The sequence below is a fragment of the Sphaeramia orbicularis genome, chromosome 12, assembly GCF_902148855.1.
Source record: "Sphaeramia orbicularis chromosome 12, fSphaOr1.1, whole genome shotgun sequence".
NCBI lineage: Eukaryota > Metazoa > Chordata > Actinopteri > Kurtiformes > Apogonidae > Sphaeramia > Sphaeramia orbicularis.
This window is the reverse complement of record NC_043968.1, coordinates 9,981,506-10,004,245: the sequence shown is the minus strand read 5'-3', so window position 1 is coordinate 10,004,245 and position 22,740 is coordinate 9,981,506. Positions and strand designations below refer to the sequence as shown.

At 35.6% G+C, this 22,740-nt stretch overlaps 1 protein-coding gene across 1 annotated transcript in view; it reads left to right on the top strand.

Annotated features, from left to right (window-relative positions):
- The window catches only part of kcnt1a (potassium sodium-activated channel subfamily T member 1a), an 81,340-nt gene that overhangs the window by 50,442 nt on the left and 8,158 nt on the right, over positions 1–22,740 (top strand). Inside the window, exons 17-26 of the mRNA XM_030150921.1 lie at positions 3,496–3,645; positions 6,676–6,905; positions 9,226–9,442; positions 16,661–16,766; positions 16,919–17,091; positions 19,510–19,581; positions 19,711–19,845; positions 20,521–20,632; positions 20,852–20,953; positions 22,163–22,246. Coding sequence (XP_030006781.1) covers positions 3,496–3,645; positions 6,676–6,905; positions 9,226–9,442; positions 16,661–16,766; positions 16,919–17,091; positions 19,510–19,581; positions 19,711–19,845; positions 20,521–20,632; positions 20,852–20,953; positions 22,163–22,246 — 1,381 coding nt within the window. The remainder of the gene's footprint in view (positions 1–3,495; positions 3,646–6,675; positions 6,906–9,225; positions 9,443–16,660; positions 16,767–16,918; positions 17,092–19,509; positions 19,582–19,710; positions 19,846–20,520; positions 20,633–20,851; positions 20,954–22,162; positions 22,247–22,740) is intronic.

The following is a 22,740-nucleotide window of genomic DNA, read 5'->3' as shown; positions in this document are numbered from 1 at the left end:
TCGCTGTTAAAAGCTCATGTCAATAGCTTAGAGAAACTACATTAAGGAGAAATCAATGGACTATAGCCCTGACTGTGATTCTGACAACTCTTTAGAAAGTAAAGCTTTGTACATTTTATTTGGCCAGTGTGCAGGATGTGAGATTACACATGAATGCCATATCATAGGTGTGATGGAGTATGTTTTTCCAAATTTATGTTTCTGTTTTTTTTTATTTGTTGTGGGCTGCAAGGTTCAAGGTTCAAGGTTACTTTACTTATACCCGTGGGTAGATTTGTTTTGCAGAGTGATTGCTTTTGGCATTACAACAAAACATACATTGAACCTGTTCAGCAGGTACTTGATCGAGCGTCCACACAAGACAAAAAGTGCTCAGTGTTCCACCATTCAACAGTATAACAGCATGGATAAGTAAAACAATAAAATAAATAAATAAGATCAAATAAATAAAAACAAGATGTTCTGGGATAAAAAAAAACCTGGATAAGAACATAAAATTTTAAATTTAAAAGTCACAATAATAAATAGAACAAAGAAATAGGATAAATAACTAAAATAAGTAAATAAAGTTCAATGTCACTATTTCTTATTGAGCTCAGTGACGGCGACAGGAACAAAGCTGCTTTTCTAACGCTGTGTCCTGCACCTGGGGACAAAAAACCTCCGTCCAGAGGAAAGGAGCTGAAATTCACATCGTAAAGGATGGGAGTCATTATTAAGAACTGATGAAGCCATCCTCTTTACCTGTTTAGTGGACAGGGAGGCGGGACAAGACTGGGACTCACCAATCAGGCGACTGGACCATCTGACTATTTGATTCAGTGAGTTTCTCTCTGCAACTGAGGTCTGACCGAACCACGGCACCAGGCAAAAAGATAAAACAGACTCATTTGCATGACCAAATGTTGTATCACAATATTTTAAGATGCATCCACAGCACATCTCTATAAGACAAGGTGTTTGTCTGCATTACCTTGAAAAGGCAATATTTCAGATTTATGATTTGAGTAAGTAAGTAAGTTTTACAAAATATAACACAAAATTTCACATGCAAAGATTTTTAGTAGAAAAAGTTCAACATCAGTGTGAGCTAAAAACACACACATTTTGGCCATAACCACTAGTAATAGATAAAAGTGCAGTTTATTATTGAAGGATTGTATATTCGGAGACACATTGGAGTGAGCTTACAGTTGCTTTCTGGCAGTTACTGGTGTTGTAGTACGTCAGATTAGTCTTGATCTTGAGACTGATCACTTTATAAAGGTTTTGGTCTTGTCTCCAAATCCACCTTATTTTTTACTCATGTCTTGGTCTTGGACAAAGAGAACTATGGATTGTGTTTTAAGACTGGTCAAGACCACAGCTGCAGAGATATCTGTATGTGCATCGTCTCATGCTTTCTTTCAAACCACAAAGAATTTAACTGTGACAACAGTTTCCAAAAGAAAACACACCAGTGTGTAAATTCTGCAGTGCAACGATAACTGAGGTATGTGGGGTCAAGTCAAACTTCTATCAGTGAATCATAAGGAGAGGTAGTGACGTTAGTAATCTGCCTCTGCCAAAAGCTCTTCATCCATAGAGATTTTGTGAATATTGGCTATGTATAATAAACAACTCTGTATATACTGAATACTTCAGGGCATTAGTTTCAGTATCTTGCCATTTAACAGCCAGCTACACACACACACACACACACACACACACACACTCACACTCATTTAGACACATTTAGTTAGCATAAACCAGGGGTAGACAACCTGTGGCTCCGGGGCCACATATGGTTCTTGGGCCCTTTTCCAGTGGCTCAATGTGGCTATGTCAAAAACCATAAGGAAATGAAAAACACTTTTTTTTCAACACATTTTTCTTTTATTGTCGCTACCATAAAGTGATTCTGATGTTACGCAGCTGTAAAAATGTAGACTATACTTCAAATGAATTGAAAGAAAAATAGTAGTAGTAGTAGTAGTAGTAGTAGTTATAGTAGTAAATGTGGATTACTTTTTAATTTTATGACACTGAAGCTATTCATCTATATTTTTCATTGCAAAGAAAGCATTCACATTCCAGTTGATTTTTGAATGAAAATGACAAATATCACTGTTTTCTTTAGTTCTGTAATTTCTTTGTGGTTCTGTAAATGCACTCAAACTTGGATTTATTCTCCAGCTTCTTTATGATGATGTCAACAAAAGTTGGTGAAATCATTTGGATCCGGATCTGATTCTGGATTTGGTGCAACTTTGAAAAATTTCCCCATTATAACAGATGGGAAGTGGATCGCTGCAATAACTCAGTAAATATAAATGATATCAGGTTGAAATTTCTACAGTCTAGCCCTGATGGGGAGATGACCAAAACATAATGGCCTCATGCTGATCAGGATCTTCTTCTGGATCTGGGAACTTATGGAATATTTAACAGGGGTTCTTATGGGGAAAAAATTTCCATCGTCTTCTTCTCCGAAACTCCAGTTCTGATTGACTTCAAACTTGGTATACAGCTTCTGTATGATGATGTCAGCGCAAGGTATTGAAATTATTTCGATCCGGATCTGATTCTGGATTTGATGCCACTTTGAAAAATTTTCCCATTTTAAGAGATAGGAAGTGGATTGATCCAATAAATTAGCCTCAATGATATCAAGTTGGAATTAGAATTTTTTACAGATTTGATTGAAATATGACCAAAACATGGGCTATTTCTGTAATATAATAAATACACATAACTGGGAGATAATAAATGGCATCTGGATACATTTCCCAAAGCTTTTAATTTGGCCGGTAAGCTACAGGGCCATTGGTCCTATTTTTTTTTCTATTTCTGTCCTAAAATGGCTCTTTAGATTGCGAAGGTTGCCGACCCATGGCATAAACTAAACTAGTGGTTTAGGTGGTGTGGATGACAATTGTTTTACATTTCTCTGTCATGACTGAGTTTTTATATAAATGCATAGATTATTCTACTGGCAGGAATATACACAGAACAGAACTCAAAACAGCAGCAGTGTATTAAAAATTCTTCTGATACCTCCCATGATTCATGCAGAATATCATCTGGCATTAGTGTGTGTATAGTTGTGTGTTTGGATGTGTCATTTAAAGGGCATCCCATTGTTATCATAAATACCAAATGCTGTAACTATGGCCTTACCTTCTAGTTGTTCTAAGTATCTCTTGTAGCCCAATTAAATATTATTGACGTGTTTGAGCAGCTACCATAATTACCTGAAGTTATTACTGCCGACGTATTACTGTTAAGCAAATGGATCAAACTGTTTCCTTTCAACAGGAGACCCATAGCTCCAGGGTGTGGATGGAGATTTGTAGCTTTTAATCACTATGTTCGGATTTTCATGTTGTTTGAATGGGAGAGACACGGGGAGGATTAACCTTGACCTAATTGACAGCGGGTAAACAAATTCTAAAGCTATTGTTCTTACTGACCAGTTTTGTGTTTGGTTGCATTTTCACTGAATAAACAACACAGAGAAGGACAGCAGTCTCCGGAGCAATGGCAGAGGATGTACGGATGTTGCTCTGGCAACGAGGTCTACCACATCCGACTGTGTGACAGCAAGTTCTTTGGAGAGTATAATGGCAAGAGCTTCACATACGCTTCCTTTCATGCTCACAAGAAGTAAGTTGACATGTAAACTAACAATCTCTTTCACACTCTGTCAGCCTAAAAATATACTATACCGTTCCACCGTATTATTAAAGCACAAAGAAACCATAAATTACGACCTGTATTTTCATCGTTTCAGTCAGTCAGTTAGTTAGTTTAACAGACTGTTGCCATGGTAACAAAGGTTGTCGTATAGTTTGTCGGTTGGAGCCTCTTTTTTGTACTTGCCGAGCTCATGCAATGAAAGTGTGAAGATGATAAATTCGTCTGTTTGACTATTGATAAAAACGTATAAATGTAATGGCTATCCTGTAGTTAAGTTCAGGCGTGTTTATCACTTTGAGCCAATGGTATCAGTTCTCTGAAGTCACTCGACGTTCTCCTAATGTTCTCACAGAGCAGATTTCTTTGTTGTAATGACAGAGATTGGTAGCAGTGTTAGAAAATATCGATTCTGCAATATATCGCGATATTTCATTTCACAGTACTGTATCGATACTAAAAAGTACTGTATCGATATTTTTGGGTATTTATTCAAATGCAGGTATGGCGGAGGTTCATTTTTGTTTTTTGTTTTTCTTGATTGTTTATATCTTATTTATTATTTATTTAATACTGTTTTATTAAATAGTGGTTCTTTGAAGCATCCTAAAAGCACTTTTTACTGTCTGAGAGGCAGATGGTAGTTCCTTTGGAAGCTAGGAGAATTAGAAATATTTTGTGATACAGCATTAGATCCTGTTCTGATCAAATAAAAATGTGTTTAGTATTTGTACATATTTCTAGTGTAATTAAATTCTTCCTGGAAATAATCTTAAAAAAAAAAAAAGAAAGAAAGAAACAACAAATTGCCTTTTTAACAGTATCATGATATATTGCTGTTTTCGCTAGTCTGTTCCTTGACCTAAAATGCATGAGTATGCCAAAGTGCAGCAGTCAGCTCTGTCCGGATTTTGTGTGATGCCTGAGACACACACACACACACACACACACACACATACATAATGAGAGTCCACATCCCTTTTATAATATAGATTGCAACAGAATACTACAGTCCAAAATTCAGTCCAATATTCACTTTGGACTGAAAACACCACTGCTTGTCTTTTTCCTCCGATCTCTCTTTTTGTTAAAGAGCGTAAGAAATGGGTAAAAAGTAAAAGTTAATTGTTCCATGACAATATCAGTGTGCAGCAGCAGAGTGACACCTCCATCATGTGGCACTGAAAGACGTTGACAAACAAGCTCTACTTAGCTTCTATACTAATGATAGTGTTTATCTGCTTGTGTGTTTAGCTATGTAAACTGTACTGTCATTTACTGTAAAAGTGTCTTATTGTTGTCTTTTTAGTGGTCTCAGTAATATAAAACTAAAAAAAAGAGACACTAAAGAAAAAAAGAAAAACTAATCTTAAATTTACAATGGAGCTGTTTTTGTGTGAATGCAGAATTAAGATGTCAAATGTGTTGCAGACCATAAAATGTAATCATCAGGCTGTTTTTTTTGTTTTGTTTTTTTTACAATCATATCAACTAGAATAGAATAGATCTTTATTAACACTGTCACAGGAACAGCAAAATCACTTTATGCAAAAAAAAGACTGTAAAAAAATCACACAAAATACTGAAAAATTTAGGTAATGTGCAAATCTGCGGGATAAAATACTAAATATACATACTAGGGATGTAACGATGGGAAAATTTCATATCACGGTTATTGTGGCCAAAATTATCATAGTAATCATTATTATCATGGTATTGTTGAAATTGTGCACAAAATGTTCAAAAAGTACTAATACACACACACTGAAATAATTTAATAAAGTTGTATTTTGAAAAAACAAACAAACAAATAAAATAACAGCACAATGTCCTTTGTTGGCAGAAACATTCAGATATTACCATGTAAACATCAAACATACAAATGTGCATTAAAGATGACACCTTATGGCCATTGTTTGATCATTTTCCATATCAAGTTTGAGTTGTTTTAGTTTCTTTTTCAGAGATAGACAGACAGACAGACAGACAGACAGACAGACAGACAGACAGACAGACAGACAGACAGACAGACAGACAGACAGACAGACAGACAGACAGACAGACAGACAGACAGACAGACAGACAGACAGATAGATAGATAGATAGATAGATAGATAGATAGATAGATAGATAGATAGATAGATAGATAGATAGATAGATAGATAGATAGATAGAATGGAGGTCTCTCTCTCTCTCTGAGTTTTCAAAGGGTGGTAATCAAACACAATTAAACGGTAATACTAACCACTGAGAATTTTACCGCGGTTTATCATTATGCTGGTAATCGTTACATCCCTAATACATACTAAACTACTACAAACACTACTGAAATATACAGGGTGGGGAAGCAAAACTTACAATATTTTGAGGCAGGGATTGAAAGACAGTGTATGACCAATTAGTTTATTGAAAGTCATGAGAATTTATTTGCCACAAGAAAATTGACATAATAGAAAATGTTTTTATTCTGTGTCCTCCTTCTTTCTCAACAACTGCCTTCACACACTTCCTGAAACTTGCGAAAGTGTTCCTCCAATATTCGGGTGACAACTTCTCCCATTCTTCTTTAATAGTATCTTCCAGACTTTGTCGTAATAGTTTTGCTCATAGTCATTCTCTTCTTTACATTATAAACAGTCTTTATGGACACTCCAACTATTTTTGAAATCTCCTTTGGTGTGATGAGTGCATTCAGCAAATCACACACTCTTTGACGTTTGCTTTCCTGATTACTCATATGGGCAAAAGTTTCAGAAAAGGTATGGATAATAGTGTTAGGTATGATTATGACATCAGTATATGTTTGGTTTCAAAACAATTGACGTAGTGCCTGCTGAGAAAAAAACACTAAATGTTCATTGTAAATTTTGCTTCCCCACCCTGTACAAAAAGCTAACTCTATTCTACAGATGAGAAATATGTGCAACACATGAGGACATGTAGGGTTAATTCGCTCTCCTGTCGTTGCCATGTGAACCCTAACAGCTATGTGATGTTCAGGTATGGTGTGTGTCTGATTGGCATAAAGAGGGAGGATAACAAGAGCATCCTGCTGAACCCGGGCCCACGCCACATCATGGCATCCACAGACACCTGCTACTACATCAACATCACCAAGGAGGAGAACTCCGCCTTCATCTTCAACCAGGAGGAGAGGAAGGGCCGCAGTCCAGGGGGAATCTATGACGGACCCTCGCAGCTTCCTGTGCATAGCATCATTGCAAGCATGGGTCAGAGAGGAAACCACACCGTGATGATTATGGATCACTTTAAGACAGGGGTGTCAAGCTTATTTTAGTTCAGGGGGTCGCATTCAGACCAATATAATCTGTTCTGAGTCGGACAGGCCTCCTCTGTCTGTTTTTAAATCCCTTCTTAAAACCCATCTTTTCTCCTTGGCTTTTGAAAACATGTGAGATGTTTGAAGGTACTATCTTTATTCTATTGTTTTTATTTAGTAGTGGTTTATTGTTCTTATTTATCTGTTTGTTTGTTTATTATTTATTTATTTATTTTTGTTCTTAATTGTATGGCTTTTTAATCTATTCTTGTATTGTATTCTTTTATTTGGGTTTTATTTATTCTTCTGTAGAGCACTTTTTTTTTTTGTACAGTTTCTAAGTCTTTAAATCTATTTCTGTATTTTATTCTCCTAGTTTGGTTTTAATTATTCTTCTATACAGCACTTCAGTCCACTGCAGTTGTTTTAAAGTGCTTTACAAATAAAGTTGGATTGGATTGGATTGGATTGGATCGGACCAGTAAAATAACAACAGTGAAAAAAGTAAAATTACACGATGAAAATGTTCACATCTACAAACTACCCTTTAAAAAATGTGAATTACATGAACAACCTGAAATTTCTTAAGAAAAATAAGAATATTAGTATTAAGTATATTATGCCTCCACTCAAATGCATTACAGCTTATAGATTGCACTGGATCTATAAATGCACAAAACATTTAGTAACAGGCAGAATATTGGTAAAATTGCACTTCTCTTAAGACAGTGGTTCCAAACCTTTTTTGGCTCGTGACCCCATTTTAACATCACATATATCTGGCGACCCCAGACATTCAAAATGGAGACATTTTTTTACTAAAATTAATTTGTTTTTGATCATGTTTGCTATACTATGTTGCAAATAAACATTAATTTTAGAGGACATTTAATCTATATAATGTATATTATTCTGGACAGAGGCAGTAAATCCAGGTGTAGATTACTGCACAAGGGGGAATTTTATTTTCCTTGGTCAGGATATGTACAGTCAGTCCAGCTTGGATTTACAAGGCTGACAATTAATACTGAACAAACAAGAACTCAAACTATGAATTATGAAAGAGCTGCAGCATCTGAAACCGACCACAATGAACATTTGACAGATAAACAGAACCACAGTGCTGCAGTTTCACATCCACAGTTTGTCATGTCTTCTATGGATTGTGACTGTCTCTGTCAACTCACCATATTTTTTTAGATGTAATTTTATTTTTATCAGTTACTAGAAACTTCAGGCGACCCCAACCCTAAAGTTGACAAACACTGTCTTAAGACATTTCAGGTTGTTCATGTTTGTTCAGGTTTTTCAGATTTTTTCTGAAAGGATTATTTATAAATGTCAACATTTTCATGTAATTTTTTTTTTTTTTTTACACTATAACAAAGAGTAAAATTTGGAGTTATTATGATAGTATTTTACTGGTCTGACCCACTTGAGATCATATTGGACAGTATGTGACCCCTGAATTAAATGATTTTGACATCCTTGATTGTTAATTTCTTCAGTGTAATTTTCGTATGTAACTAGTTCATCCCACGGGTCGGATTGGACCCTTTGCCAGGCTGGTTTCAGCACATGGACTATATGTTTGACACCCCTGCTTTAAGAGATCTGCTTCTTTATCTGTTGTTTTAAAGGGCTCATATTTTGCTAAACCCACTTTTATTAGTCTTTGGTTCATTTATTTGTGTATTTGGACCCGAATAGTTCAAAAAGTTTGAATTTGAACCCTCCAGGTGCTGCAAAGCTATCTTTATATTGATTTTGGGAAAAATCGAGTGGATTTCTACAACCTGTTACAATTTCTTCTTAATTTGTTACGTCTATAACTAGTACATCACATTTGCACATATAAGGTCAAGATTTTGGATGAACATTTCTCCAAGTACGATATAATTGTCAGCAGTAGCGGTTTTAATCCATACTGAAATAATGTCCAAACTTCGAGCTGATTACCTAAAATGTTCAGTTAATGGTTGTATTAACGAACACACGTGGCTGAACGAGGCAGAGCAGCACGGTCAACAACCTGGAGGGGGTGGGGCATGAAGTGGCTCATTTACATTTGAAGGGCCAGCACTCAAAACCACCTTTCTGGTGTCATTACTCAGAAATAGGGTTGAAGATGGACCTGTGGAGTTGAATTAATGAAGAATTCAGACCCAAGCAGAGCATTTACAGTTTATGTAGACCACAGGGAAATGTTTTAAAATGCATAATTCCATTGTAAAAAAGCAAAATATCACTCCTTTAAACTCTTTCTCCAGGCACTGTTGCGATGGATCTTCAGAATACCAGTCCACCTGATGCCCCAGGTGGTAAACTGGTCCCACCTACAGTAAACGGGACAGGGGGCCGACGACCCAGCATCGCGCCCGTTCAGGAGATTGCCGATTCATCCTCAATTCTACCATGCGACCTCCTTAGTGACCAATCAGAAGATGACTCGGTTTTCACAGACGAGAAAGGCCACTCATCACCAGAGTAAGGACTTTGTTTCTGTCTGTATACAGCTGTGTGGGCAAATTATAGCCTTCGTCTAATGCTGGAGTTATTAATAAATACTGTGAAGGCCGTTTATTGTGAATGCCATATTTTAACCCATAAAGACCCAAACAGCCACCGGTGACCAAAACCATCTACACATCTATACTGTTTAATACCCACTGATCCACTAATCCTATCAATACATGTAAATAATTGATGTAAAATGCAGTTTGTCGTCTTTTCATGGTCATCAGATATGACCCATTTGGATGTTCAGAGGCTACATAGTAACCGTGGAAACACCGTCATCTTCTATAACTTTGATTCACCATTGAAACCCATGGAGTTGGATCAATGACAGTAAATAGAGATGCTTTTTTAATGTTGAATTAATGATATTTTTGCCAAAAAAGTCACTTTTTCTTTAGTTTTCTCTGTTTCTGATATAATGAAACACAACTTTAATCTAAGCTTTTAAGAACATCTGTATGATCAGAAAATTAAATATTGGAAAATACATGAGTTATACTGAAAAAAACAAAAAATACAGAGGATAATGTTATAGTAAATGGCGATAAATCAATTAAGAATGATTGAATAGAATAGAAAAATTCAATTGGGAACTGCCCCAGAAGAACCACTAGGTCTTTCTGGGTTGATTTAGAGCTGGTTGTTTAATAATACTCCTATCCCTATAACGCCAAATGTATCATAGTTGATACATGAGTTTTGAAGCCCTCTACATGATCAGTGTGATTTTTTTTTCTTTTTTTTTTTAAACTCTTAATTTTTGAGATTTTTTTTTTTTTACAGATTCAAAAACAAAAAACAAAACAAACAGGTCATGAGGTCAAGGGATTACATAGATCACATTGCTTAGACAACACAGTTTTTCCACTTAAAGATTTACAAGTTTGTCTCACAGGTTATGTAAACGTGCCACGTTTCCCAAAGTTCTTCACCCAGTTCTTTCTGTAGTCATATTGTGTAGGTCATCTATTCTAGTTAATGGAGATGTTTTACAATACTGGTAAAGACAGTCATTGGTGGACATTCTGATATTTTTTTTCTTGAAAAGCCTGATGTATACAATTAGATACATGCAATACACGGATAATCCACCAGGGGGAGGAATTCATTCACCAGAGGCCTTTCCAGTGACACTACAAGACTGTCATTAATGAGGAAGAACTTTGCCAATTTTGAAAAGGAATTACCAGTTTCTTAGACGTGTTTGTGTTATATTATGTTTTTGTTTGTTCAAAAATAATAATATTTCAGCATTGAGACAAGATGTATCAAATATGATACAAAACTGAAACTCATACATGGAAATTGATATTTGAAAAAAAAAATTGGGTTGTTCAGAAGGACCAATAAAAGCTCCAGTTTCAAAGAACTGGAATTTTCTGTCAGTGATTTAATGGTTCAGGCTTTACAGGGCTATTATTGTGAGTATGTTAATACTGTAAATTCAGTGACAGTATATTTATGTCTGAAGTCTAGTACTGAGGGAGAGATTCCCATTTTGTGTTTATCTGGTTTTACATACCTTTGCACCCACCACACTACACTTATATTTTATATCCTGAAAGATTTCTTGGCCAGTTTTGTCATTTTTTAATAGCTACAGGTTCAGTGTGTGATATTTAGTAAAACTTGATGGCAGATTGTAACCAAATAAACTCATTAATTTACTTACTTGTAGATTATAAGTGGTTAAATCCCCACTTGCACCAATTAGAGTGGTTGTAAAAAGTGCAAAAGTCCCTCCTTAGAGTGAATGTTTCTTTGGTCCGTTTTGGGCTTTTTAGTTAAAACTGCAGTGCTCTATAGTTTTTTAGGTATCACAGACCAAAACCTTTCAGCACATAGTAATTCAAGAGGACACAAGACACCTCCCCTCTTCTGTAGCCTGTAGAGAATGTGCTTTGTGTCACAGACTTTGGCTTGGCGTTTTCACACAGGTAGGGAGGTTAGGGATGTGAGTGACAGCTGTAATTACCTGCCACAGTTCACATTCAGTAAGTCGTGACTCTACTGGTATGGAACATTCTTTGGTCCAACTGTCATTTAGTCTTTTGTGTGCATTGATGAATTCCGGTGTTTTTTCCCACGATTTCAGCTTCTGCAATTTTAACAGGATATAACTGTGGTTTACACTCAAATGGAGCTGGTGGTAGTGACGCACCTTAACCCATAAAGACCCAGTGCTACTTTTGTGGCACATCCCAACCAGGGCTGTGTATTGGCAAGAATCTGGTGATACAATACAAATCGCAATACTAGGATCACGATACGATATATCACGATATGATACTGTTAAAAAGGCAAATTTTTTTGGTTTGTTTCTTTTTTTAAATGATTATTTCCTGGAAGAATTGAATTACACGCGATATATGCACAAATACTAAACACATTTTTATTTGATCAGAACAGGATCTAATGCTATATTACAAAATTTTCCTGTGTTAACACTTAAATTATGTTTGACAGACATTACAGTTTAAGATCCTGTTCAAATGTTCATATTCTATTATTTCAGAACTAACATCAGAATAGGGCTGTGCAATTAATCGAAATTCAATTACGATTTCGATTATTACACGCAACGATTACAAAAATTATGTAATTGAGAAAAAACGATTATTAATTTTGAGTTGTTTTAATTCACGCGCACGCAAGCTCCCATGAGCTGCTCTGCCCCGCCCCCCTCTAAGCTACAGCTGCCAGCTAGCCGGCAGGTCCACCCCAAGAGGACAGTTGGACCTAGCGGTCTGGAAAAACGGCAGGAGAATCCCAGCAGAAGTGCTTGGTAAACAAAAAAGGCAAGTCCAATTCAATTGTATGGAATCACTTTGGGTTTGATGAAGAAGACGAAGAGCAAAAACACATCACGTGCAAAAAGTGTTTCGTAGTTGTGTCCGCACCGACCGCTAACACAACAAACCTTTTAACCATCTGAAGTTTAACCACCGCCACCTTTATCATAATCTTATGAAAAACTAAAACACATAAAAACAACTTCGTCCGCAATGCAGTCTTCAGTCTCCGAATCTCTTTATGCTGTAACTCCCGTATTAACCTAACCCTAACCCGTATAACCCTAACGTACGTATTCTAGATGGCTCATGTATACAGAAGGCCTGAACTGAAACCTCACAGCACGCCACTGAGTTTATTATGTTTCATACTACACTGAACATACTTGAATTTATAATTTGCACTTTACGTGAGGTTTTTTTTTTTTTTATTGCTACAGTTCTATGGCAAGTCTATAGCAGTTTAATTCCAGTGCACTATTTATTTACAAAAAGAAACATACTTGAATTTACAGTACACTTATTTGCATTCAAAGATTTTTTTGTTTCATACAAAAGTGAAAATACTTTGTTTTAGTGGTTAAAAGCTTCATTTATGTTTAAAGAGTATATTTTACATTGCTTTGCAAGAAAAAAATAAACAACTTTAAGGTTAAAAAATAATCGTTTTTAATAATCGTGATTTCAATTATTGCTAAAATAATCGTGATTATTTTTTTTTCCTATAATCGAGCAGCCCTACATCAGAACATTATTTTTGTGCAATCCCAACAAAGGAACTAACATTATTTAATAAAAGAGTGCTAAATAATAATACATAAAATATATATATAAAAAAAGAACCTCCACAATATCTGCATTTTAATAAATACCTAAAAATATCAATACAGTACTTTTTTATATCGATACAGTATTGTGTCATGAAATATCACGATATATTGCAGAACCGATATTTTCTTACCTCCCTAATCCCAAAGGGTTTTTTTTCTCTGTTTTTACCTTTTCTTAAGTGATTTATCACTATTTATTCTGCTAATATTGTCAGTATTTTGCATTCTAAAGTGAAAATCAGGTATTTTTCTACATTTAATTTACCGATCATGATTGATGTCCATAAAAGCTCAAATTAAAGTTGAGGGTTATTATATCAAAAACAGAGAAATTGGAGGAAAAAGTGACTTTTTCAGTAAAATATGTCATTAACTGAACATAAAAACAAGTGTCTCCATTCACTGTCATTGGTCAATGTTGTAGAAGATGACGGTGTTGCCACATTCACTACAGAGCCTCTGAACGTCCAAATGGGTCATATCTGATGACCATGAAAAGATGACAAACTGTATTTTACACCAATTCTTTACATGTATTGATAGGATTAGTGGATCAGCAGTTATTTAACTTTTTATATCAGTGAATTATTTTGGTCGCCAGTGGGTGTTTGGATCTTTATGGGTTGATGGCGGATTTCATCTGGTATAAAATGAAATAAAAGGAGAAGAGAAAGACCATTTTCAGACTATGTGATGTCCTTAATGAACTACTCTAGATAAGATGAGTTTGTCTTACAAGAGGAAATTCCAAATTTACAGCAGCAAAGCACAGAAGAGCAAAAAAGAGCAAAATCAAAATAAAGACAAATCCAAAAAAGCTATAAATACTATTTACTGCTGTGCACATGCTGATCGTACCACAGGTTGGATAGGGGAGATACTCATACATACACCTATACACACATATCTACACATATAATTATATATATAGGCATGTGTACAGATTATACATGAGTATTTATTACACTGCTTATTGCCCAGAATTATTTGGAGCAGTTTCTGTTGTGGAGCCTAACAGCTGCAGGAAGGAAAGACCTGCGATACCTCTGCTTCACACACTGTGGGTGTATCATCAAACAAGTGGCTCATTCTAATGGAATGAAATAAGACTGTTATTTGTAATTTGCTGCCGTCTTGGTCAGGTTTCCCTTGAAAAAGATATCCATCTTAATGGGACCAACCTGGTTAAATAAAGGTTAAAATAAATATATTTTTAAAAAATAAATAAATAAATAAAACACACAATTATGACAACTTAATTTATGTTCTAAAATTAAATCATTGTCTTCCATTTGACAAGAAAAGTCAAGACACCTGTGTGCCTGAGCTGTGTAAATTAGATACACACACATGCATTATTTATAGTGCATGTGAATATAATGACTTTGAACGATTTTGCTTTGTATTCTTTTTTTTTGTGTGTATTATTATTATTTTATGCTTCCTTGAATTTTCATTTCTATATTATGTTGTGCAAGGAAGTCAAATTAGTAGTAATCAGGAAGCTTTTATCATTTCCATATTCAAAATAAATCAATATATATAAAAAAAGCAAATTCTACAAAAGCAAAAAGTGACTTACTATCTTTGTGAATATAAATGGCTCATTCTAAGTTCATTCTAACAAACACACGATTGTCGTTTTCATGTGATCAAACATAATTCTGAGTATTATATTCTGTTTCCTGCTCTCAGATCCTCCTACATGCTTCTAAATCGTATATACAGAGGCCACTGTAGGGGAGGATGTATTCACAGTTGGATGTCTCTAAATACTACACACTGAAGCTTTATCGTCGTTTTTGGTGTTCTCTAGCTCCACTAAAAATAAGGAGTGATAGATATTCTTAATCTTCTACAGGGGTGTCAAACTCATTTTCTTTCAGGGGCCACATTCAGCCCAATATGATCTGAAGTGGGCTGGACCAGTAAAATAATACCAGTGAAAAAAGAAAAATTACATTATGATAATGTTTATATCTACATTGTTGCCTTAAAGATCTGAATAACGTGAACAACTTGAAATGACTTAAGAAAAACAAGTGCAGTTTTAACAATATTCTGCATCAGTTTATCAGTTTCTCTTTTAAACATGTGCATTACAACTTACATTACAATTACAAACACACAAAACATTTAGTAACAGGTATAATATTGTTAAAATTGCATTTACGTTTCTCAAGACATTTCACGTTTTTCATATTTGTTCCGGTTATTCACATTTTTTGTAAAAGGACAGTTTGTTAATGTCAACATTTTCATGTAATTGTATTTTTTTTACACTAAAACAAAGATAAAATCTGCAGTTGTCATTATTTACAGGCTATTATGACAGCATTTTTCTGGTCTGACCCAACGGACATCTAATTGGTTTACATGTGTATATGTGAAACATGAAATAAAATGATTTGTACACTATTGATTGTCAATATCGTCAGTGTAATTTTTGCATTTCACAAATTCATCCTTCGGGCCAGATTGGACCCTTTGGCAGGCCGGATTTGGCCCCCGGGCCGCATGTTTGACACCTGCGATCTACGTAATACACAGGTGTCAAACATGCGGCCCGGGGGCCAAATGCCGGCCCGCCAAAGGGTCAGATCTGGTCTGTGGGATGAATTTGTGTAATGCAAAAATTACACTGAAGATATTAACAATCAGTGGTGTCAAAATTATTTCAATTCAAGTTCCACATACAGACAAATATAATTCTCAAGTGGGTCAATCCAGTAAAATACAATGGTAGTAACCTATAAATAATGACAACGCAAATTTTCTTGTTTTAGTGTAAAAAAAGGACAATTACATGAAAATGTTTACATCGACAAACTTTCCTTTTTCAAAAAATGTGGATAACCTGAATAAATATGAACAATCTGAAATGTCTTAAGAGAAGTAAGTGCAATTTTACCAATATTATAACTGTTAGTAAATATTTAGTGTTTTTGTAATTGTAAAGTAAGTTGTAATGCACATGTGTAAATGATAAACTGTGGCAGAATATTGTTAAAATTGCACCTGTTTTTCTTAAGATATTCCAAGTTGCTCATGTTATTCAGATTTTTAAGGAAACTTTATAGATGTAAACATTGACATAATTTAATTTTACTTTTGTCACTGTTGTTATTTTACTGGTCCGGCCCACTTGAGATCTTATGGGGTGAATGTGGCCCCTGAACTAAAATGAGTTTGACACCCCTGACATAATACATTCAGCGTACACACAGCAATCCAGCATGATCCATCAGTATCTGTTTTTGTGCGTCACTATTATATAACCTTTGTAAAAACTGACCAGAACAAAGCAAAATATTTTCAGCATGAATTAGCAGCTCTCTGTGAATAACATTGAAGTCCACATGTGGCTGAGACTGAAAGCACTGCCAACTAATTCCCAAAGTATCATGAATAAATCAGTGTATCCTCTGAAACTGTATCTTAGCATCAGGAACTTAAAGACGCTTAAATCTGCACAACACACACTCACCAAAAATATGGTCTTTTCAGATAAATGCAGCTTCCATAAAACGTGTCAAACTCATCCTTTCTGGATTCCTTCCTAGGTATGTGAAAGGTTATCCCCCTAACTCTCCCTACATTGGGAGCTCGCCCACCTTGTGCCATCTGTTGGCTGAGAAAGCCCCGTTTTGCTGCCTACGACTGGACCAGGTGGGCAGTCACCGTTTCTCCAACTTAGTCACTCAATTACTTGCTGCCTCCATCATTCCTCCCTTTTTTTTTTTTTTTTGGCTGTCCTTCATTTCATAAAAGCCAGCCTAAAATACCTGTTTGCCTTTCTCTCATCTCTGCTCTACGTGCAGGGTTGCCGGCACAACAGTTTTGAAGATGCCAAGGCGTACGGCTTTAAAAACAAGCTCATCATTGTGTCCGCTGAGACCGCTGGGAACGGTCTTTATAACTTTATAGTGCCTCTCAGAGCTTACTACAGACCTAGAAAGGAACTGAACCCCATTGTCTTGCTGTTGGATAATCCGTGAGTTCACTTTAACACACACACACACACACACACACATTTCCTTTCTTTCCTTTTCTCTGCTGTTGTCGTTCACCATTTCACGCTGGGGGAACATTATGTATTCTAAAAGCTCACGTCAGCTGAGCACTTAGGACAAGGCTGTGGAGGTGGGACTCCATTGTCAGTCCTGATGTTAGGTTACAGCTGCTGCTCATAGTGACGGTGTGCTGTGAGCGACAAAGAAAAAGAAAAAAAAGGAAAAAAAAGGCTGCACTCTGTAGTTCCAGACAGTAACCATAGCAACTTGCTTTCCCTTGAACCTGGATGATGATATATATATTGCTACAAGGGGAGAAAAAAGATGGAGAAAATGATTTTTCTTCGGAGACCACCAAGCAGGCTTTCATTGACAGCCTTGATGTGTGCCTTTTCAGCCCCCACACGTGTGCTCTCAGGACCCTCATAGAAATACGCACCTAACAATAAACTCCCCCCTCCCCTCCCCTCCCCGCATAGCTCTGGCTTCCTCTCTTATTGCTGTGACACACACAAATATAAACACCCACTCACTCGGATATGCAATTCAAGCACTTACGACAGCCTTGAGCCGCAAGTCAGCTGGACTGAGCAGCAGTAGAACTAGTGTTCTGTCAGGACTGCCGCTCATGGAAGACAGGCAGTAATAAGGCGACTAAACGGCATAGAAGCAGACAGGCTCAGCCGTCAGCCTCAAGAAACACTGACAAAGGAGTTGAACTGACACTGAAGGTGCACATGGGCGAATAGTAAACACGCAGCCCTAAAGCAGTTTGTGGAGGTTTTCGTGTAAACCTGTAGAAACTAAGATTTACACTTTGTATTTTTAATCATACAATAGCCTTTGTAACTGTGTGGTTTAGGATGGACACAAACATGTACATAAAAAAGTATTAGTATTGTCATCTAAGTTTTTGAATGTCCTTTTTTACATTTATTAACAGAAGGTTTGGTTCCTCTTCCCAATAATAATAATAATAATAATAATAATAATAATAATAGTTATTATTATTATTATTATTATTAGTAGTAGTAGTAGTAGTAGTAGTAGTAGTAGTAGTAGTAGTAGTAGTAGTATAACTAGAAAAGCACTCAGAGAGCGCAGACCTCTGACAAGGCAGATCAGGCCCTCCCATCACCATCAAAATTTAATAATTTGTTCCTTGTGCCAGATTCAATATTTCCTGAAAATTTCATCAAAATCTGCCCCCCCCCCAATCACCACCAAAATTTAATCATTTGTTCCTTGTGCCAGTATCAACACTTCCTGAAAATTTCATCCAAATCCGTCCATAACATTTTGAGTTATCTTGCTAACAGACAAACAAACAGACAAACCCTGATGTGTATTTATTACCTCCGCCGTTTCACTTGGCGGAGGTAATAAATACACTGTTGTTCATAAAGTTGTAATAATTTCCTCTTTTTATTCCTATTTATACACATCAGTAACCACATCTGATGATTACACACTGAGTCCCAGTTGCACTTTATCTATTGTGAAAAACCACAAGAGTAAAAAATTAAATATTAGAGGAAAACTAAGAAATTTGGTATTTATATAAATATTTATATAAATATAGAATTAATAGCTATAGAATTATAGAATTTACGCTCAGCAGGGGTAGACATAAAGAACCTCTGTGGTACAGATGGATGAATGTGAGGAAAAAGCCATGTTTGTGGTCAAAAGGAGAAACACAACTGCTGCTGAACCTGTCTGTGTAGGTTCTCATTTGTCCAGGTCATCATTCTTTTTGGTAGTTCCTCTCTGTTCAACTGGACTGGTTTAGGTCTTTTGAAAACATTTTGTCTCTGATCCAAGAGACTTCTTCAGTTCTGATAACTAGTGGAGGAAACTGGACTTATAAACCTACAAACATACTTTAATATAATGACAGAGTTCACCATCAGGTTTATGGATACAAAAGGAGAAACGAAAGAAAGAAGCTGAATTCACACAGTGCAACATCTGCAACTGGTGGAAAACACACATTTAATAGGGTGTTTACATCTGCATGTGAAGAGGAATATTAGAGGAATATTGATTTTCATCTACCACGTAAACAGAGTATTTGGAATATTGTTTTTGTCGAAATTTGGGAAAAAAGCTCAATATTAGTGTGCATGTAACCGTAGTCATTCCGTAAGTACATCTGTCAATCATGCATTAATTACCTCTAAATCTCTAAAAACACTTGGGAAGTTTTGCACAGTGAAACTGTCATGCACTGCAGTTTTAATCATTGAACCTCTGTATAATGTATTATATATTATGTGTCATCATGCAGATTGGCAGATTCATGCCAATACTCAGCACTAATTAGTAGGTTTAATGCAAGCTCTGCAAATCAGTACTTGAACTATAAATGGTATATCTTCTTTTTTTTTTTCTTATAGGCCAGATAATCACTTTCTAGAGGCTATCTGCTGTTTTCCAATGGTCTACTACATGGCTGGAACCATAGACAAGTAAGTGTACTCCTTACCATTGTGTGTTTTTTCATTATTATTTTATTGCATCAAAAATATGGAAGAGGACTTGTTCAGCACAGCATATTTCAGGTAAGGTAGTGTGTTTTGTGTTTTTTTCCCACGCAGTCTGGATAGTCTCCTGCAGTGCGGCATTATCTACGCTGACAATTTGGTGGTTGTGGATAAGGAAAGCACGATGAGCGCTGAGGAGGATTACATGGCTGATGCCAAAACTATTGTCAATGTGCAGACGATGTTCAGGTACAATTCATGACATCTGTCTTTCCTTAAATCAGTGTTTTTCAACCTTGGGATCGGATCCCACATGGGGTCGCCTGAAATTTCTAGTAATTGATAAAAATAAAAAACAATTACTTATAAAAAATATACAGTGATTTGATAGAGACGATCCCAATCCATAAAAGACATGACAAACTGTGAGTCTGAAACTGCAGCACTGTGGTTCTGTTTATCTGTCAAATGTTCATTGTGGTCAGTTTCAGATGCTGCAACTCTTTCATAATTCATAGTTTGAGTTCTTGTTTGTTCAGTATTAATTGTCGTCCTTGTAAATCCAAGCTGGACTGACTGTACATATCCTGACCAAGGAAAATCAAATTCTCACTTTGTGCCGTATTCTACACCTGGATTTACTGCCTCCGTCCACAATAATATACATTATCTAGTCTAAATGTTGTCTAAAATTAATGTTTATTTGCAACATAGTATATCAAACTATTACATGATCAAAAACAAATTGATTTTAGCAAAAAAAAAAAGTCTCCATTTCGAATGTCTGGGGTCACCAGAAATTTGTGATGTTAAAATGGGGTCACGAGCCAAAAAAGTTGGGAACCACTGCCTTAAATCCTTGAGCGCTGATATTTATTTGCCCACCCCTCCTTGAAAATAATGCACTTGTCTGTGTGTTTTCAGATTGTTTCCCAGCCTCAGTATTATCACAGAACTTACTCATCCATCCAACATGAGGTTCATGCAGTTCAGAGCTAAGGACTGCTATTCACTTGCACTCTCCAAGCTGGAGAAGGTAAGACATGGGAGACTTTCAAGAGCGCTTATGATCGTCAATTGCACAGCGAGAGAGAAGGTCAAGAGACTTTAAGTTATGCTTCTGACGTATTTTTTTTTTTATTGAAATCCGTCGAACTGAGCTGTGCCATTTTTCATCTCAGTTTCTGCACAAGAAATGACAGAAAGAGCCCGTTGACTGCCATTGTTACCGCTTTGTTTGTCTTCTTCCCCGTAGAAAGAGCGTGATAAAGGCTCTAACTTAGCCTTCATGTTTCGCCTACCCTTCGCTGCCGGCAGAGTGTTCAGCATCAGCATGCTAGACACCCTGCTCTATCAGGTTAGTACATAGCTTACAGCCAAAAACTCAGCATACAAAAAAACCTTCAAAATCAAATGAAAAAGATGAATGTTTCCACAGTTTCAGAGAAACAGTAGCACTGGTGGAAGCCAAACAACTAGAGCAAAAGTGCCACCTTGTGTTCAGCAGACAGAAACATCCATTTTCTGTGTCATGTAACATCTGTGGCTGTAAAGTTATGCACTTATAAATGTTGTTCTTTCTTTGTGAGCACTCTACTAACTTCTAGTCTAAAATTGAAAAATATATCATATCTAAAAGTAATGAATGAACGAATGAATGAATGAATGAAATCTTTATTTTTAACATGTCGACAGTGAAATCAAAACAAAAATCAGCCAACAAAATATAAGTACTGGTACATAAATGATTGATAAGCAAACAAACAACAAAAAATATATAAATAAATAAATAATAATAATAATAGTAATAATAATAATAATAATAATAATATGAAGAAGAAGAAGATAAATAAAACAAATGAAATGAAATTATACATGCTTGAAAAGGAGTAGGAAGAAGTAAAAACTTATGTACTCCTACCCCCAATTTCTTTTCCTAGTGATCACTATATAGCAATTATTATTTTGTATGAATATCAATATAATAATAATAATAATAATAATAATAATAATAATAATAGTATAACAATATCACACACCCTTTTTCCTATATACACTAATATGATAATACCCATTTACAACTTATCCTACCAGATATTAATAAAAACAAAAAAAAAACCTAAAAACATATTTTGAACATGACATTCGTAATTTAGAATTTGTTGTAATTTGATCATTTTATTGGGAAAATTTCATAAACACAAAAATAAATATACCAAAAACACACCCCAAATTTTAAAATCTATCTGATGCAATTTGAAAAATATATTAAATCATTAGATTTTATTTTTAACAAAAAAAGCACTAGCACCCTGACAATTTATAAAGAATTCTTTAAAATAGTAAAATAGACTGAACTCTCTGATGTATTTATCTATTTATTTTTGTTAGATATGTTTTTTTTATGTACTATTATTTGTCTGTTCTGCTTTGTGTCTTTAAATCTATGCACTTTAATGTTTTTTTCTTTTGACATCTTGATGTTTGTTCAAAATGTATATGTTTTGTAAACCCAAATATTTTCAATTACAAAAAACTTCTAAATATTGTTTTTCTGTGATTCTAGTCCTTTGTGAAAGACTACATGATCCTCATTGCAAGGCTGCTGCTGGGTCTGGACACCACTCCAGGATCAGGATACCTCTGTGCTGTGAGTGAGGATTTAGGTCACCAAATGCATTTTCATTTCAAGCATCTGAGAAAAAACTTTAAACAAGAACCACATTCATATTGTTCTAATAATTCGACAAACAGGGGTGTCCAACTCCCTCTAGTTCAGGGGCCACATACAGCCCAGTGGGACTTCAAGTGGGCTGGACCCGTAATATAACAGCACAATAACCTATAAATAATAATGCAAATTGTTTTCTTTCAGTGTGGAAAAAAAGATAATACAAGTAAAACAACCATATACTACCTAGGGATGTAACGATTACCGGTACAACGATAAACCGCGAGAAAATTCCTGACGGTTAGAATTACCGTTTAAATTCTAATTATCTTGATAACCATTTTTCCAGACCATGGAATGAATTTGCAAATAGGGCTGTGTATTAGCAAGAATATGGTGATACAATACAAATCACAATACTTGGATCAGGATACGATATATCACGATACTGTTAAAAAGGCAGTTTTCTGTTT